The 20,008-nt window shown below is 36.0% G+C and overlaps 1 protein-coding gene across 1 annotated transcript in view; it reads left to right on the top strand.

The window, feature by feature from the left end:
• The window catches only part of TTC29 (tetratricopeptide repeat domain 29), a gene marked incomplete at both ends in the record, with an annotated part of 39,049 nt that overhangs the window by 3,215 nt on the left and 15,826 nt on the right, over positions 1-20,008 (top strand). Inside the window, 2 exons of the mRNA XM_010077969.1 lie at positions 14,251-14,463; positions 17,570-17,655. Coding sequence (XP_010076271.1) covers positions 14,251-14,463; positions 17,570-17,655 — 299 coding nt within the window. The remainder of the gene's footprint in view (positions 1-14,250; positions 14,464-17,569; positions 17,656-20,008) is intronic.

The following is a 20,008-nucleotide window of genomic DNA, read 5'->3' as shown; positions in this document are numbered from 1 at the left end:
AGAGCAGATGTCGAGTTGGGATTGTATGAAATTGCATTAGTATTAGTGATGTTACACGGAAAAAATCAAAACATGCCATTTTTTATATTAGAATAGATAGATACAGCTTCTAAACTAAATGGTCTTTTTTTTTTGTTCGGTTCTTATGCTGTAATCTGTGAACTGAATGAGTCTGGATGCCTACTTCCTATGGGGATATATACATATACACAGGAATAGATATGTATGTATAGATGTGTATGTGTGCATTAATATATACATATAGGTATGTGCACTTACATAAATATAGGGATGTGTGTGCAGGTATGTGAACGATGCCTAAATTTACATGATGCTGTCGTTTGATGTAAGTCTATATTAACTGCACTGATTGATAGTGCAGCCAGGAAGACAGGAGAATTTACGAGAATGAGAAGTTAGTCTCATAGATGTTTGTCTGCATCTTTTTAGACATAAGCATCTTGTATCAGTTCTTTTCAGTTCTCTCACACAATAGCGTATTTTTTATTACTTGTGAACGAAAGCTGTCTATATATGCTTAGGACTGATTGCTTGGGAGTATAAAGTTAAATATGTACTTGTAAAGATTGTTGTTTGCCTTGGAAGCAAATCAATACATTTGCTGGGTAATTTCAGTGTAATCAAATTTAAAGTTCTTTGACTTTCAGCCTGGTCCCTGTCCCAAAGGCTGGATATAATCCAGTGTTCATTAATCTTCAAAGTTAAATATTTGAGGTGTCGGCAGGGCAGACTTCAGTCGTGATATTTGGGTGCAGGTGATTAGTGGCTGTCAGTACACAGGAGCTGTCAGTACATAAGGGAAAGAAAACAATAATAATAGAGTAGCCTACTGCAGACACAAATGGAACGTTCTGCTTGGAGCAAACATGATTTTAATGGCAGTTCTTTGTAGAATGGGATTTTAACCTCTTCTTTGAAAAACTTTATTTGTAAAATAAAGTCTCTGTTTACAAGTTACCCAAATGAGATGCTGCACATTGATGATCGTAGCAGTGTTCAGGTTATGATCCTGTTCAATTAGCTGTACTCACCCTGTAGTTTGTCTTTGCTCAGGGAGTTGATAACAAATTGCTTTATTAGTTTGGTTACTAGTAATTTTCTCATGCAGCTATTAAACATGCTGATTATCACTTCATGCACATTAAAAAAGCAGTGTCTTTTTTTTCCACATTAAATCCAGCATTACTTGTCATCTGAGTAAGCACAAGCTTTGTGGCAGGATCTCAGTTGAGAAAAATCGATTTAAAAAAATATTTTTATTCCTGTGCTTTGAATGTGTTTTTAGGAGTCATACCAGTCATCATAAATGTGTGCATTTTTGTGCATATCAGAGAATAAGAAGGTTGTCACAGTCTGTGATAGTTCTATTATGTTAGTGTAGGTTCTGCTGAAGTTAATTGTGAACTTCAGGTTTACATTGCTGGATATTGCAGAAGTACAAGGTGAGTGTATTGATAAACATAATGGTTAGGGCTAGTTTGTATGGGTTCTTATACTGACAGTGCTCATCATTACAATGTTTGAGTGTTTTCTGTTTTGTATTAAATTATTAACATCTATCATGCATGAAATGATGTAGATGTTAAATATATGCATCCCAGAGTTTCAGATAACTTAATCAGTAACCAAAGCAGCCCAGGGGAAACAAGGAACTTGTACTTGTAGGAGCTATTTGCTTCAAATAGGGTTATAAAAAAATTAGATATATTTCTATATTATTAAAAAGCATAATAAAAACAGATAACTGAAAGTGTACTTGTTCTAAAAGCAGCCATCGATGCCCTTGCAAGTAATACAGGTGTTTGTATAAATAAGTGCATATATAGATGTTTACATACGTATGTACACATCTATCAGGCAGTTTGCAAGTAGCCATGCTGTTTTGAAGGATAAGAGAGTTTACTAGGGTGGATGCACCTTTCCATACCTGTTGGTTTGTTGCAGTGCTTGGAAGCATTTCTGGATACATTTAAATAACTGGTTTTGAGAAAGCATGTGAGGATCACAGTGGAGTCCACTGAATACAACTTCCACAACAAATTCTAAATATGAATCAGTGCCACGCCAGAAACTGCATGTCCCCTGATACGAGAGCTGGGAGATGTGTGAAAATTATGCCATTAATCTCAATGCAGTGGCAACTTTGAATTAGTCATCAGATTTATATTCTGCTAGCACATAAGGATCAACAGAAGTGGAGGCAATACTTTTTTTGAAATGCTTACAGACCAGAAAGGCTACAGCAGAACTAGTGAGAGAAAGGCACGGCATGCAAAGCAAATAGCGATGTTAGATATATCTCAGTGTGGATTCCTATAAGATACAGCTAACCCATAAACCCAATTTTGTCTTTTTTTTTTTTTTTTTTTTTTTTTTTTTTTAGATTAGAAGTCTTAAAGAATTCCTGATCAGGGTCTCCTTAGTCCTTTCGAAAAAAAGCTTAGACATTTTTAAAAATCTGCCGTGTTCTGAAAATTAATGGAGGGGGTTTAAGTGTTCAGTCTTAAATCCAGTTCTGCCTTGATTATAAGCAATGTTACACTCCTGTTGCTTTTCAGTCAGAGCAATGTTATGCCAGAGCTGAGCACTTCTGGTCCCTCTACATCCACTCCAAAAAATTGGACCTACTTTCTGAGAAAGGTATAACTGTTCTCTCGGTAATCATGGATAAAATACAGTATTTTACATGTTAGAATTTGATAGAGTATTTACTGGATGAAAGGCCTACTGAACACAAGGTACTTGTAAATAAATTTCTTGTGAAAAAAACCCTACAGGGTTCTTACAGACTTCAACAATCTGGATTAAGATCAAGGAGTAGGATTCTATCTGTCATTTCACCATACTGCTGAAATTAAAGTTTTTCATCAAGGCATTGTAGAAGTTGGTGGAAAGATTCCTGTTCAGTTTAATGGGCATTTGATTCAAGCTTATGAAGCTTAAGTGTTAATTACTAGATATATTTGGTAAACAACAACTTAAAGACAGTTCATAACATCATCTTTGTGTTTGGCACATCAAAAGCCTAAACTGATTATTTTCTTGTTCTTAGCAGGTCCTATTTAATCCATTGCTAAGAAATTGTTGATTTTGTATTTTGAATTGTTTATGACAAGTGTTTTTCAATTAAAAACTGTAATGTATAAATAATTGAGAGAAACTCAGCATACATTCATGAGTATCTATGCAGAGGAAATATGCACGTTTTAGCAGATTTTCCCCAATTGGTTTGCCTTCAGGCAGAAATAATTTATATTCAGATTTTAAAAAAAAGAAAAAGTGTTAATATTGCAAAGTGAAGTACTAAAAAGGTTTAAAAAGGCAAAAGTTAAAATTGCTTATGAAATTTCTTATGCATTTGTGTGTGTGCATTTTGTGACTTTGTTTTAATTACATAAAAATGTAGCGTGTTTTGTAGGAGATTCCTAAGTATAGCCAGAATAAAATTCACCTGTGGGATGGATAGCCCACATGCACCTTTGACATTAACAGAATGTTATTATTGGTGTTGCCAGTGGGCCAGGCCCACTGAAGAGCAAATCCTCATTGTGCTGTATAATGTAGAAATGAAAAGTGCTGCTTTACAATCTGACTGCAAAATTAGAAACAGCTGGTAAATAAAACAAACCAGTGGGATGTTTGTGAAGAGTGAAAAATTTCTTCCTTACTGCCTGTGGAGTGCAGAACTGTTATTGATAACAGTATTGCTGCATTTGAACTGTCTGACCTGCCTATTTAGCGTTGTTATGTTTCCACCATAAGATGTATAGCCAGGATCTAGAGATCTCTGTGCTGTTGTATTCACAAGTGCAGGTCTGATACTGCAGGCAGGCAACCTAAAATGGATCCCATTTCCCTCTTCAGGAACAGAAGTTAAAACAGCAACTCAAATTACCAGTAATAGCTACCCAAGGGCTTTCTGCTTTTGTCTATCCTTGTGTTAGAGCTTCCTTTTGTAAAAGCGCAGCTTCTTTTGGTTTAGAGTGATACCCAGATAAGTTTGTGATTTTTGATAAAAGATTAGTCTCATAATTTCTTTTTTCTTTATTTTTATAATGGTATTTTTTGTAGTGCAGACCAAAAAGAGGAAAAGGATTTGAAGATATAAAAGCCTGTGTAAATTTTTTCGTAGGAAGTCTGAGTGCTTGTCAAAATATGTCAGTAATCTAAAGGAGAGTCACAGCTCTAGAGATTTAGAAACTATATGTCCTTTGAGGCAGGAATCACCTTTTTGTTCTGTGTGTTTATAGAATACCACTTCCTCTATGTTTCTATAAAACTTGCATTTGGTGAGGTTCCACATGTGCTGTGATAAATTGAAAGCTATATGTGAACATGCTGATGAGTAGCCAGTGCTTAGCTGATGGCTGGCCAAGCAGCACGGTGTCCTCTGGAATACATGCAACAGAGTTCTGCCTGTCTTTCTGTCTGGAATTTGGATCAATCTCTATCCTCAAGCTACTAATTTTCCAGAAACTGGTGGGAACTTACTGTCCTGCAGACTTTTTACCACTTCTTACCAAATTTGGTTGAAGTTCACTCCAAATCTACTTGGGAGACAGGATGATCACACATGCTTCTTTCCTTTGGAGACTAACCTAAAAATATCTTTTTGTACTGTTTGTTGTTTGGAGAAAACATGGAGTGTGTTTCATTTAATTATTTTAATTTTTCTTTATATATCAGACCATATCCAGTAGTAACCAAATATTATTCATTTATCATATTCCTAGCTGTGATTATTTACTCCTAACAACTTTTTCAGAAAAGGAGTGTAGCAGTAGTTCAGACCTGAAAACTTACTTGCATGTCTCCAAATCTTGTATTTTAGGCTACATATACCTATTGCTGAATTTTGTCTTTAAGTTCATGTAGAAACATCTGCTTAAAAAGAGTCCCCAAAACAGGGAACTTTAGAGACAGAAAGAAGCCTTTCCTTAATGGGACGTGGAATTCTGCATATCCAGTTTGACCATTTAAAACACTTCCAGTCATTGATTTTCATATCAACTGAAGCTAACTTTTCTTTGTTATTCTGCACTTCCACCATTTCACCAAGCAGTTGTATTGTTTTCCAGTTGCTTGAGAATCGAGCACATTAGTTACCTGGGAGAAACTTGATTGCAGAGCATAATTTAAAAAGTTTAAGCTGCAAATTGCTAGGAGGTAGAGTCTTCAGACACAATGCTTTTCTTTGTCAGTCAGTGGCAGACAGAAGCAGCCATAAATCCAGATAGATTCTTGGGGAGGAGAGATTTAAAGGTGTAGTAAATAATTGAGCTCATCCTCATGCAAGTGCGGAATGTAGTTCCCAGACAACTGACATTATTACAGGGTTGTTACTGGTATTGAACTAGCATGTACCATATTGAATTGATGTTATAGAAATTAGGTATATTTTCAGTCCAAATTAGTATACTCTTAAGAAAGTCTAAAAGAAGCTTCCGAACGTGCAACATGAAAGCAAGAAGGGCCTGTTGAGTTGATGAAAAGTATTCTTCATAGAATTAATTTTTATTCTTTTTTGAAAGGTGTTGATAAGCAATGAGGATGTTTTGAATAAGAGAAATCGGGGAGAGCTCCGTGGGTTCTTATTTTCACTTTTGAAAATAAACACTGAAAATGAAAAACTTCCTTCATGCTTCTCCTTTAGGTGATTTAAAACAAGGTTTATTATTAAGCACAGGGGAGTAATAATATTCTTTACACTAGGAAAAAATAAGCAGGTTTGCCAAAAGTCTCCTTAATCCTTTCACCATCACTACCATTTTCCTATCCTAATTCTTCCAATAGAGAATCTTTCAGTTTTGATATAACACCTGGGGACAAGTCTGTATTCTTACTTTGTAATGAGATGCTCTTAAAAATAATCACAGCAGTGCAATCGTGCTAATTCTAAACTTTCTGTTTTCCACAAAAGTGTTGTGACATGCAAAAAAAAAAAAAAATCTTAAATTGGTTTCTGTTCTTAGGTATTTGGTGAATGTAAAGTTCATGTTCAAATAGTTCATAAAATCACTGAAAAAGTATTGCTGGTGGTTACATTGAACTATGAAAGGTACCACACAAAATATTTTAGAAAAAAACATTTTATGTACACTTGAACATAATGTGTAGCACTCAAGTTTATCAAGTTTATAAGTACACTTCTGTAAGAATCATATTCTTAATGTTTTTGATATCAAATGTTGCTCTGTTTGCTTTATGTGCGTGTTCATAAGGCTATGACATTTAATGAAGAGATCTTTTTAAAGTATTGATAGCCATGAGTAAATTATACTATGTTTGATCTGTGTTAAAGATTCAAAGTCCAAGGTCTTTGAATGGAACTTAGAATAAAAATGTAATTAGGTTACATCCCTAAAGTCTGATATATCTTTAAACAAGGCTGCAAATGAAACTTTATTAAAACTTCAAATGAATTATTTCTTTGCTTTTTTAAATTCTTTTTCCCTCTCTTCTCTTTCATGTCTATTACTGACATTGCTGCTTGTATTTTACCTGTCTTTTCCAGGGTATTTTAATTATTTACTGCTTAATGAGTAGTCCTGAGCTGAAGCTTCATTCAAAGCTGCCCGCTCACTAACAAATTTTTTGCAAGGTCTTGGACTACTGCAGCTGAACCTGCGGTTTTCACCACAAACTTTCCTGGAGGCAGTGTTTCCTTTGAGTAATTGATAGAGGAGATACTGTTTCCAGAGGTGCCTTCTCAGTGGGACTCGGAGCTGATGGGGTTGCATGGCCTCAGCCGTTATCAATAGTGTGTAGAAGTCATAGGTAAAACAAACATGATAAAGCTATTAATGAAAATATATTTCACTCTTCAGAGGATCATAGGATCAGTCAAGTTGGAAGGGACCTCAGCAGGTCATTAGTCCAACCTGCAACTCAGAACATCCTTCTGAAGTAGGTTATCTCCACAACAGACCAGCTCCAGTCTGGAGCTGTGAAAAGTAAGGGGGATAGGGGTAGAATCTGAATAAATGTTACTACATTCACATACATAAATCACTACCAAAAAGTTCTTTAAACTGAGGCAAACATTTGACATGGGTTAGCAAAAAAAGTGGAACTAACCTGCTTCAGTGTCACTTTCTGCATTTAAAAGATAATGATCATATTACTCTTGGAGATTAAATAGGAATATAACTTGTTTTCATTTGGTTCTATTGAAATAAAAAAGACAGACCCCAAACCCTGAAAAACAACTGCAGAGTGCATGCCGTTCTTCACTGTTCATCATTGCGTTTTCACCTCTCTCCCCTCTCTGCGTTTGGATATTTGCCTATAAACACTGAAACTTTTGTGAAACCTGAAGTGTGAGCATCCCACTGACTGTGGGCCTGCTCTTATTCAGAGCCTGGCGCCTTACATTGTGAGCTTCCTGAATGCATTTTACATCTTAGGTAGCCTCTGTATATCAGAAGCACTTTGATGCTTTACAAAGACGAAAGAAGGCGTCTTGAATGTTATCATGAAGCAAGAATTCAGTTCTTTTTAAAATGGGTATGTTGTCATTCAGCTGGTGTTCAACATTGTTTGCAATGTTCTCCTCCAGATTAAAATTGACATATATAAAAAAGGTTTTGTCCACATATAATTAAACAAATCAGAAGAAGGCATCTGACAAATGTTGCTTCATAAAATACGTTAACCTACGAAGATAAAGAAATTTAAATTGTGAAACAACATTTTCTGTGTTGGTTCGTTTGACTGTGAATGTAGGACAGACAAGTTAGTGGAATTTTCATGTGTGACCTGTTGAGTTGTGGTTTATTTTTTTCCTGAAGTTGGTCATTGATCTTGGAAGAGTACCTTTTTTTATTCTAGTTTGCATGTCAGCAAAATGCTGCTAAACCAGTTTGTGCAAAGCCTTCAGAGATTCTAGATTTCACCTCAGGCCTAAACTTCTGTGAAAGTGCTTGAAATAAGAATGTTCTTTCCACAGCTAAGCCTAAAACAAAGGGAAAAATCGGTGATACAATGTAGTTCAGATAGTAAGACAATAATTACAGGTATGTTTCTGACTTTCTGAATTAAGGGTTACACTTAGTTTGAAATCACTCTGATTTATTAGTCTTTCGTATATGTCCATATGTTATGTTTTGTACCACTCTTTGTAAAGTATATGCAAGCTCTGTGTGCATATAGTTTTGAGGGAAATCATGTCGTAGTCAGTTTTCTTTGTAGAGTTACTCTGAGTAGTTGCAATCAGTATGGAGAGTTAGCTGTATGTCTCTGAGAAAGGTTTTCTGTAGAGCCAGAAGCAACTTAAGAAGGGCTGGAGCTAACCCAGTATTTTGGGGGTACAGTGGCTGGTTTCATAACTGGAAGAAAGGCAAGAGGAGGATGTTTGTTCCAGACTCCCCTGCAACAGTGCCTGTTCCTCCTGAACTTACTCGTCATGTTTTCTTGTACGAGCAAGAAGATTTTTCACAGCAGTCCCTGTTCTGGTGATATGCTCTTCAGTTAATTACAGTTTTTTTCTCTTGCTGGTCCACAATGAACTGTCCCCAAAGCAGCTGTCATTTCAGTGGCCTGTGGGAAACCCTTTATTCTTTGCAGTTCAGGAGTGTTGGCAGCAGCAGGGGAAAGGATTAGAGAGCGGGCAGGCAAGCAACCAGAGGAACTAGTTTTATCCCTGGCTTGGGAGGTGTCTCTTAAATTCCTTCAAGCAACACCATTTTAGAGGATTTTTAGTATCATAATATGTTGATGATAAGATATAAGATTCTGTGAACGGTCCTACTGTGGGTGCCGCAGTATGCATGGCCCTCCAGGTTTGTACAGGTGTATTTTGAGTATTTGAGCTTTAGGGCAAGTAATCTAGGTCCTCAGAGGGCTGGACTATGTATGATCTAGTGCTCGCTGCATTCTCATAGTTACGTTTTTCTTTTTGGACAACAGATACTCACTTAACCAATGTCAGCAGCAGTAATATATTAGTCTCTAAACTGCAATACCAAGGATTAGCCCAGCAGTTCTTGACCCAGCCAGGATAAAATACCATCTTTTTGCATGGCAGGCTCAGTCCACCAGTGCCATATCTCAGGTTGTATGATGCTCACCTTTCCTTTTATCTCTTGCCTTCTCATTTGTGTCCTCAAGCCTTCTACTTCTCAGGCAGCCTTTCAGTTGACCTTGAGCAGCTTAGACTAGGGGAGAGATCTACTGGTTTACTATCAGACTGGGAAAATTGTCAGAATGCCCCATGATGAGCCAGCACGTTTGTTACAATATTCTTATGAGCTGTGTGTGTCATTTTGCTAAAAACTCCATGTAGAATCTTTCTGAAAAGTGTTATCAGCTCCTGTATAGTAAACGAAAAAACTTTTATATCCTTTGTCTTAAAAATGCTCACCTTGATTGTTGTCTGAAGGTTGGTTGTGTTTTAGAGGAATCTTAGAGAGTAATGGAGCAGTAAAATTTTATCTTAAATTTCTTTCACAATTTTTGTCCTGCTTTTGCAGATGGCTGATAAACTCAGGTTCTTGCATCTGAGATCAGTCCCAATGACTTCCATACAATTAATTTTACCTCAGGAGTCCAGTGTGGTTCAACTATTATTGAACGAGAACTTTGTTTTATTATTCTTGTGAGCTTCTTGTTCCATCTCCCAACACATCTCTGTCAAAGACCTGTAACAACCTCTGTAGATAGTGACTCATGTTGGAAACTGTTGACAGATTCCTAACTACTTCAGCCTGAATAGTGCTACTGTAATTATCATAACTGAGTGTAGGAAACTAAAAATAATACAAGTAGTTCAACCAGTTAAATTGAAGTGCAAGCCTATATCTTTTAATGTGGTAACAACATTTTTCTTTTTTTGACACTATTAACTGTTGTTTCAAGCAGTTTTTATGTCCACATTGTACAGTGAAATAATTGATTACAAAGATGTTCTAGTTCTAGATTAAAATACACAATAATATACATAAAGCTTTATTGTTCTTTCAGGTTGTTGTTTTAAGCTAAAGTGGAATATTTTCTAAAGTCCTCAACAACTGTTTACAATTTAGAATTAAATGTGCTCTCTGCTTATGCTGGGGCTGCTGAACAAATCTGCCTGAGAGACCTGTCACTTTTGTGTGCAGTTGTTCCTGTGGCGTTATTTTCATTGGTGAACGTACGAGCTCATAGAAAAGGAAATCATTAGGTGCTCTCAGTATTGCTGAGGCGTGGAGCTAGAGCAGGCCAGTCACTGCATTTTGCAGATTGTGACATTTTAAATTACCTGTATGCTACTGGAAGCAATCTGTGGACCTAATTAACATCTCACCTAATTAATGTCAGGACTGTATATAGAGAACTTAAGATATTTTTGCACTGCCTTTATTTATTAAATATTACATTATTCAAATTTAATTTCAGTATTGAAAACTTCAGATTTGTGTGCTGTTTTCTTAAGTGGGAGTAACTTCTTTTTTTTTTTTCTTCTTCTCCTTCAAGTAATCAATGCACTGCTGAATGAGTTCATTTTAATGCACTCAATCATGCCTCTAATGTTTGTAGCTTACGGGCGCAAGCATCAGTAATGCAGGAATGTTATATGGCTTTAGTTTGGGCCATTTCATAAAATATTCATGGAATCAAAAATGTGCATCAAAATAGCGGCTGGGAGAATTACATTTATGTGCCTGCTTTTATGGCAGCTTCACATTTAAACCCATTTGTGTTAATATCTAGTCAATCTTTCTACTTTTAAAAAAAAAAGGCAAAATAGTAGTTACCATATATACCCCTTTTGGTTGATATCTATTTTGATATAACAAATGTATACTTTTGGAGTGGGTTTTAAAAAAGGGAATTATAAAGGAAGTTTTAGATAATGTAAAAACGTTTCTCTTCAGCATTTATGAAATTACATTGAGTTCTTTTGCTTGAATGAATAGATTTTTTTTAACTTTTGAGCAACTCAGTGAAAACTGCGACACAAATCTTTGTGCGTGCCTATGTAGTTGCTGTGAAAATAAAAGTAATTTCTAAAATTTGATACTGTTAGTGGCAGAGTAATGTCTGATATTCACATAATTGTTTAAAACTGATTCTTCACTCCCAAAATTACATTGTAACAATGCTTGCCTCCCGTATTTAAGATTAAACTGTTGCTGATTGGGTTTCTTTTGTTATGCCCTGAACTACATTAAACTATCATATTTTAGGAGTGGTAGTACATATGTTGTAAGAGTTACGTTTCTGGCTTTTGATTCCTTTTGTAAACAGGGAAGACATACCGGAGATTCTCAAACTCCATTTAGTATACATTGAGCTAATGGGTTACAGAAATGGGCTGATAGGGCCTTTGCCAATGAGAACAAGGGATTTCAGATTATTTTGACAGAGGAATGAATTCCAAAATCTAAAATGTTTTACCTTCCATGGTTTCCTAATAGCTAGTATTGCTTGAAAGAGTCTTCAGTGAGCAAATTCTCAGCCGTGTAAGAGCTTTCAAGTCAGGAGTTCAGTCTCTCCCTCATTTAGGAAACTAGCATTTGGTTTGGGTTTTTCTCTCAGCGTCTTCTTTTTGGTATTTCTCTGACCAGATTGTATTCCTTTTTACTTCATAGTCTTTCTTGGTAGTTTGATGAAGCCAAATGTAATTTGTTTCCTTTTGAATATTACCAAAAAGACTGTATTGCTTTTGTATTTTGAAGCTTCATGTAGATGCATTTTTTTCTAAGGAGGTTTTGCTGAGATCCGGCAAAAAGGATGTCAGGTCATAGCTCTTATGGTTAGGTCAACTCTTAAGAACTATGGGGTACGTGGAATATATGAGTTCAATTTCTAGTCTGACAGAAACTTTCCCAAGAGGATACTGCAAGTGAGAAGCATGGGTAGGAATTACCATACCTGATTAGTTCTAACAATCTAAAGAATAGTTCTGAAGGGTGCACTTATTCCTTACCTGAACGACATGTCCCGTTAAGAGGTTGTCTTACAGAGTCTTAGGAGAAACTCAGATATTGTGTTCAGCTTCAAATTACATATCTAAGGGATACCAGCCATTTGTTTACTGCTTCCCAGTCTTACTAGAAGTTTTTGAGTTACACGTGATTCGAATTCTATTTTTCTAAAGAATCCGTTCCACATGTAGTGAAACTAGATCACGTAAATGTATGACAATACCCTTTCGAAAGGATAATCAATTGATTAATAAACCTTGGGGAGAATTCCAAGGAGGAGTCTGTATGTGCTTGTGAGTATCCAAGTGGATAATAGCTAGGTCTAGCTATTAACATGGAATTTCAACTCAACTTCCTATCATATGTCAGAAGGCCAACACCAGCTTCTTCAATTAATATTTTAGATCTGCATTTAGCAACTTGGATTACAGGAGTTCTGTTGACTTCTGAACTGGACTTGCCCTAAGAATTTAGCTGCACTAGATAGGCAGAAACCCAAATTCAAATTGGAAGCCTCTTCAGAATGGATAAGAGTTTTGATGTGGGTTTAGCAAGTCTATGTCTCTATTTCCCATTATGTGTACTGTCAGTCAATCCTTAAACAGCTTGTACTGGTCATGATAATTTTACTTTGCATTTTCTGTTTGTTCAGTCTGATGTTAGTATGCTATATTTTGTAAAGAATGTATAGATCTTTTCCTGTCTCTTTACGGGGTCTAACAGCTACTCTGGCAATAAGATTTTTTTTTCCAACATTTTATGTCATCTCTCTGGTACCTGTCCCTAGCTAGAGCGGAACTGATTAAAGCCTGCTGTCTCCCTTTTCACCTGGCACTGCACTCTCCACCACTTTTTGTTGTGTCCTCAAGGACTCTTTTTATGAACCATAAGTTGTAGAGCCCTAAAATGATTTGTCTGTGAAACTGATCTAGTTATTTGCTTTTTGAAAGGGAAGTTTCTTGTGCTTGTCAGTTTTAGTTGGACTCATTTTAATCATCAGAGAAGCTTAATATGAAAACAAGTTTAATTCTAATAAAGAGTTATGTTTTCTGTTGCAAATTTGAAAGCATAGTTGTAAAAAGGTGGCATATGCAAAAGACAAATCCAAATTAAGTTAATAAGAGGAATCTGTCATAGCTGTTCTGCTGCCTCAAGGTTGGCTGGAGGCCTGGGGAACTAGCCTCGTTTTCTCTTGGACTGCTTAAAGAAGGTCCTTCTCCAAGCTTCTCTCCCTTCCTTTCCTACAATTGGGAAACAACTTTTCTCTTTCCTAGTTCTTTGTGTACTTTGAATGCAACACTGTAAAAATGGTCTGCAAAACAGTAATTGTTTTTTATAAATCAAGTTTCAGAAGAGGTGTAAACTGGAAACACATCAAAACAAACTTTGTTTCAGCTTTTAATAGAAATAGCAGTTGATATATTGATAATCAATGGGACAAGTCTTCCGTCACACACAGAAGGATGGGTCACGTTCCCAGTTCTGCCTGCTATAGAACATTCTTTGTAAAAGGAGGTGCGGAATGTGTTTGGTTTTTTAATTTAAGTGGTCTTAGCGTACCTGCTTCCCAACAGTTTTTCTGTACCCATTATGTATAAGGAAAAGCTTTTCTCTTCTTTCCAAAAAGTGTGGAAATCTCCTAGGTTGCATGTATACACAGAGATAAATCTAGGGGAGAGGGAGGAAATACTTGCATGGTAAAATGAATTGAACTTTATCTTGAAACTTTCCTTTGTCTTAAAGATGTTTGAGTAACTTACCTTTTAAGACCTTGGTGTATTACTTCTGGCTCAATAATTAATTTATTAGTGGTTAAGGCTTTTCCAATAGATTTACTACATAAACTCACCAGAGTTGGTGTAGTAATAACTGTTAAATAAATTACTTTGCATAGTAATCCTTTTTTATCAATTAATTTATTTGAATAAAAAAATTTTTTCACACAGTTTTGATACCTCTATTCTCCACGTTTCAAATCTTTCAGCACAGGTTTTCATTATGGAAAAAAAACTTGAGGAGCAATAGTAGATGTGTTTTCTAGAAAATCCTGACTTTGCATCCTTGGGATCACACACCCTCAACATTGTGAATCTACAAAGGAAAGCTAATTTAAAATGTGATAAGTTTAAAACACAATGTTACTGGTAACTGTGAGATTTGGCAGTATTTTACAGTGATCTGTAAGTTATATATTGAAGATTCTTGACAAATCTATGGAATGACTGACTGCAACTTACTTTCTAGTGAGAAAATTATTAAAGACTCATAACTTCTAAAACTTTTGTTGATTACACTGATTGTAATTATGAATGGCATTTTTCAGGTCATGTCACGAAAGCTGCTGAGCATTATGAAGCATTTTACCAGCTAACACAGGGTTCGACATGGAAGGATGAGACAGGCCATACTTACAATTCACTGGCATGTGAGCATCTCTGGAGAATTTATACGTTACTAGCAGACAAAATGCTAGAAAATAAAGAACACAAACAGGCCATCAAAACTCTAATAAAAGCTTTAAAAATGGCAAAAGAAGGTAGGTGGTAACTAACACTTTCACATTCCTTTATTTGATGTGCATGCCATGATTTTCCCAAGAGTAAAGTAGAAATTGTCAAGTATGTAACGGTGATTATTTCCTATGAAATTCCAAGACAAATGCTATCAATACACTTCCAGATCTCACTAAAGCAGAAATGCCTTCTTCCTGACAACAGTCTTCTAGATTCCTGAAAGCTTTATCTCCAAAAAAACAACTGTGTAAGAATACTAGTATAAAAGAGTGAACCCCTAATCAGAAAACTAGGTCACTCATGGGAGCTGAGGTTTTGATTAGCTAGTCACTGTTGATTTGGGAAATTTTGAGTGATGTTATCTGCTGGGTCACTGCCTTTTCGCTCTACATAGTTATTTAATACTTGCAAAAAACAGTTTTCTATCATAAGTAAACAAGGTTTCTTCTCTACATCTTAATACACATAAATACATTGAAACTTAAAATAGAAAATTACAGAATTGCAGAATAGCTGAGGTGTGAAAATAGACCTCTAGAGATCAAGCCAGCCCCATGGAGGGTCAGTGAGAGCAGGCTGCCCAGGACTAGGACTACATCCAGTCAAATTTTTAGTATATCCACAGATGGTGACTCCATAACCATTCTGGGAAACGTTTCCCATTGTTCAGACACCCTCACAATAATGAAGTATTCTGTTGAGTTCAGATGGAATTTCGGTTTGTGCCCATTGCCTCTTCTCCTGTCACTGAGCACCACTGAGAAGAGTCTGGCTCCCTCCTCTTTGCTACTGCGTAAGTCATGCTGATGTGATCCCCCTGAGCCTTCTCTTCTGTGGTCTGGACAGTCCTGGCTCCCTCAGCCTCTTCTCCTAGGACAGATGCTCCCCATTCCTTAGTCATCTTTGCAGCCCTTCACTGGACTCACTCCAATATGTTCCTCTCTCTCTTGTACGGGGGAACCCAGAACGGGACACAGCACTCCTGTTTCAAAATGCCATTTGAAATCTAAATCTTTTTATATGGTAGCTTCGGGCAATAAGCCTAACAAGACTTTGGGGGCAAGAATTCAATTATTTCCGTTCCAGATGTTTAATTTGTGAGGGTATATGATAGTATTTAGGCATTTTTTTCTTTTAATGAAACCACTAAATAAGCTCTTTTGGTTTTATTTGCAATTTACATTAGTAGATCTTTTTTGTAAGTTGCCTATTTAGATATTTTCTCTTGGGAGTGTGTACCCAAATACTAAGAATGCCAATACAGTTAGTCAGCTGAAGAAGGACACATGTACCCGAAAACTTCTCCATCTTTTTCAGCTACATCTGTTGATCATATAGCTTTTATCTACAGCTGTTGTCTACAATACATGCTTTAGTCATAGCTACAGTAAAACTGCTGCCACTAGTATTTTCCTTTCTTACAGAAAGACTGTGACAGTGTGCTGCTGATGAAGTTTCCCTTCAACTTCTTCCTGTTGCTAGTGAAAACTGCTGGGAATAAAGAGATTGTCATAATGGATCTGATGCCTTTCCAAAACTTAGTTTAACTGGGCAGGTGTTCCAGTGCCCTTACTTCAAACCAATCACTTTCCGTAGCTTCCTGAGACGTAGTAAATATCACTGTGCTCCACGTACTTACCATTGTTCTCTTAAATTTAAGCTTTAGAGGCTCCTTTCAGATGAGTTCTCTGGTCCCCATTCCAGAACCATAGCCTCTATTATCTATAAAGCCCATATTTAACAGTTTAGTTAAACCCATACTGGCTCTGGCTGCCATCTATAATATCCATTCTGTCCTTTTGGACCATCATCTATGTTTATGTATTTTATCAATTAGGATTAGATATTATCCACTTCAGACTCTGGCTGTTCTTAAGTAAGGAAGTTTTTTATTTCACTAGCAACTTTTCACTTATTATTCTTCTGTGAAACTGTATTTCTATATCCTTTTGTCTCCTTAACCCTTTTAAGGGATATTGAAAATTGGAAAAGACCAGCAGGTTTTTGAGTTACAGGCTTTTCATAATTTTATGTAATGTATTAAGTGCTATGGATAGAAAAGTGCTCTAGCTTCAGCAGTTACAACATTCAAAAAGTTCCAAAATTAGATGTAGGCTTTACGTGTTTGGACATAGAGAATTTATTAACCTGACAATTGTAAGAAGATAATCTCCCTTTTCAACTATGTTTATTTATGCATTTTACAAAATTTCTTAATATGCAGTTATGCTTCAGGTCAGTTTTCTACTCTTTATTGTGTTTGAGCAGATGGATATTGAGCAAGAGAAAGACTGGATTTTTGGCTATTTTTAGTATAAATTAATTTCCAATTTTATTTCTGGGTATTCATTTTTTAGAGGAAGATTTGACTATAGTGTGAGGCAGTAAGCATTTGTAGAACTAATTTATTTTTTAAAATCAGTATTGAATGGATGGTTTTCAATTGAGGGAGCAATATAAAAAGACCAGCAAGCAGTGGTTGTAAGATCAGCATTAGCAAAATAACACCTGACATAGAAAAGGGCTATGCACCTCGGTTAGCCTGTGCAGTATTTTCTGTGACTACGGCTTGGAAGTGTAAGTTATCCCTTTATTTTAGCTATTCCAGCCTGCAAAGTAGCCGTGAAAATAAGAAATGTGAACCTGGTCTACTGTTACCTCTTGGTGTTTCACTAAGATTTGCATTAGCGGAGTGTATGGGTCCACATCCTTTGTGTTTATATATGAGGGTGTATTATATATTTGTATTATATATTATATATTTGTAGCTACTTTTATGTAGGAGTATATATAGAGAGAGGCTGCTATGATTTTCTAATGTGAATACTGTGAGTATTATTAAACAATTCATGACAAAGAGCATTACAGGATGTTAAATTGATTGTGCTGCATTACTTACTAGAAGACATTTTCTCTGACTGTTGAACTTTGTTTAAATCCATAGCCTCTATTTTTAGTTGCTACTCTGTATATTTTTGGAAAGAAATAAATGGCAAGGGTAAGGAGAAGGAAAAACTTACTACAATATTTAAATGTTGTTTTGTTATTTGAGAACCTGTGTAAACTGTCTGTACTAAAGTAATTTTGCTCAGACTACACTCGTAACTGTAACTTTAATCCCTTCTTTAGGAGGTGATATGAAGATGGAAGGAGAAGCTGCATATTGCTTAAGTTTAGCGTATCAATTTGCTGGAGACCAACAGACAGCATTATCAGTAAGTTTGTTTTAAGGTTGTTTTAGCTTTTCCAATGCCTTTCTCTGCCTCCCTGGCATCATCTTAGGCAATTTGGAGCATGGAAAAGCCTTAGAGAGACTTGGCTCACAGACCACTTATAGCTGTATCTAGTTCTGTAGGCAGGGATTCATGTGCCTTAAGTAACTATGGTTTCAGTAAGTTTCAGAACTGATGGAGTCCAAGTTTCCATGCTTGTATCTATAGGAGTAATACAAACTGACAATTCAGGTTTTATGTGACTAGCTTTCCTTTCCTGCATTCATACATATATAAACCAGGTTTTATTTAGTTAGGTTTTTGTATAAAACACCAGTTTTGCAAAGTCATGTGACACAGCATATTTGTGATCAACAATTAAAAATATATTGATCTACATGTTGAGCTTCTCAGAACATCAGGAATTTAGATATAAGTATGAATTGCTTTTGGTATGAAAAGCTGTAGTGCTGATGCCATCCTTTCTGCTGATACTTGAGTTCAAGCTCCTCATGTTTCCCTTGAGCCTCCCATATATAGTAATTCTAAGACAATGAGAGTTCTACATGTGGCTGCTCTGGAAGGAGGGTTCTTCTAGTTCATCATAGGTCATTGTGAGAGGAAAGATAAGCATCAACTTGATTTGTCTGTGCCAGTCATCAGAGATGTCACAGTCTTCCATTATCCTCTTAAAAATGTGTGGAAAATGAAGTTGTTTGAATATTTTGTCCATTATTGAGATTAATCAGCTGGATAATTACTATTTCTGTTTGTTCCTTTAACTAACTTGGTGTTTTATTAATGAACATGTTTTATAGAGGTTATTCTTTGACAGAAATAGACTAATAGAAGTCATAGGGTGAATTCAGCATGGATTTCAATATTGTTTGCTTGGCTTCTGCAGTGTAGGAGGGGTTTCTACATTTCTCTCTTGAAATATACTTACATGCTTTTAATGATTTGTGGTACGATTTTTCCAAAAGTTATTGACCATCTTTATACATAGTTCTTCAATTCTGTTAGGCCCATCTTCTGTATAAATGAACTGCATGCTGGAAAGAGGGAGCCTGTTTCTCACATTGGTGGCAAAGTCTGTAGCTGAATGTGAAAATATTTCAAAATGAAAAAGCTACATAAAATTTTATAAAATTGTATCTAATGGTTGCAACAGCAATGAGAAGAGGATATGTGATCTCTTCCAAGAATACAGTATGGCAGGTTAGATGAGAATTTTTTGTACTGAAGTTTATCTGTATTGTTTTTTAACTGACAAGTGTGTTGACATTCTTAGTTGATCAACTTATCTGTTAAGTTTCTGACAGTCACAATAAACTGTGTGGATGATGAAGAGCAGTAAGATAAACAAATGTGCAAAGTAAAGAAGCCTGCATACATATGTGATCTCTCCATCACAGGAGAAATTAAGTGATGAAGAAGAATGCACGATGTCCATGTTATACAAAGGATCAAACTACCCTTGAAAGTGTCAAAAATATTAGGTGTCCTGGCACTGTTTCCTCAGGATCCATTTTGCTTACGTTGTGTAGCTGCTGCTTTCCCTTCATTGCTCCCCCATGCCTCCTGCCAAAAAGTTACAGCAATCATTTGGAAGCTCCCTTTCTTTTTGTCACGTGCAGAATTATTATTTTTTAAGGAAGATTCTGAAACCTTGAACTTTGTAATGTACTACTATTAATTTAAAATACATACATAATAGGTTGTGCCTACTGTTTTTAGTCTTACAAAAACACCTTGCAGGTAAGGAAAGCAATGTGCGTTATTATTAAAAGGGAAAAAAGTGTCTGTAGTACAAAACATAAATTATACATTACATTAAGAGTATACAATGTTATTTTAACTGTAAGGAAAATACCAATACTTTGCAGTATAAGTAATATAATAATATAGTGTAATATAGTGGCATTTCCCAATATAATAGTATTACCGATGATATTACATGAGAAACCTATAAAGTACTTTCATTCAGAAAATATAGTGTGTGTTATGGGGCTAAGAAAAAGGGGTAAAATTTTAGTTCTTTTTGTCCTTAGAAGTGATCAATATAGACCGCAGTAAAATATCTGTGGTTGACAGTACTGTTGAGCACAAGTTGTCTTCACTCTCCAATTAGAAATCATGGCCTAAAATTTACCCTTCTGTTCTCCGTTTAATGGTCTCTGTATCCAGGGGGAGCTCAGATGCTTGCAGAGATGAAATCATTGCCTCCTGTTCCCAGAGGACCACTGGTTATCATTACACATAACATGCAGACAATACTGCTAGGAGCCAGTTTGCCTCATGGTAATATGTAGTTCATCACCAGCTTCTGTAGCATGCTAAAGAGGTCTTGCCACAC

The sequence above is a fragment of the Pterocles gutturalis genome, unplaced genomic scaffold, assembly GCF_000699245.1.
Source record: "Pterocles gutturalis isolate BGI_N339 unplaced genomic scaffold, ASM69924v1 scaffold21413, whole genome shotgun sequence".
Taxonomy (NCBI): Eukaryota; Metazoa; Chordata; class Aves; order Pterocliformes; family Pteroclidae; genus Pterocles; species Pterocles gutturalis.
Note: the sequence above shows the minus strand (reverse complement) of the source record. Positions and strands in the feature narration are given on the sequence as shown.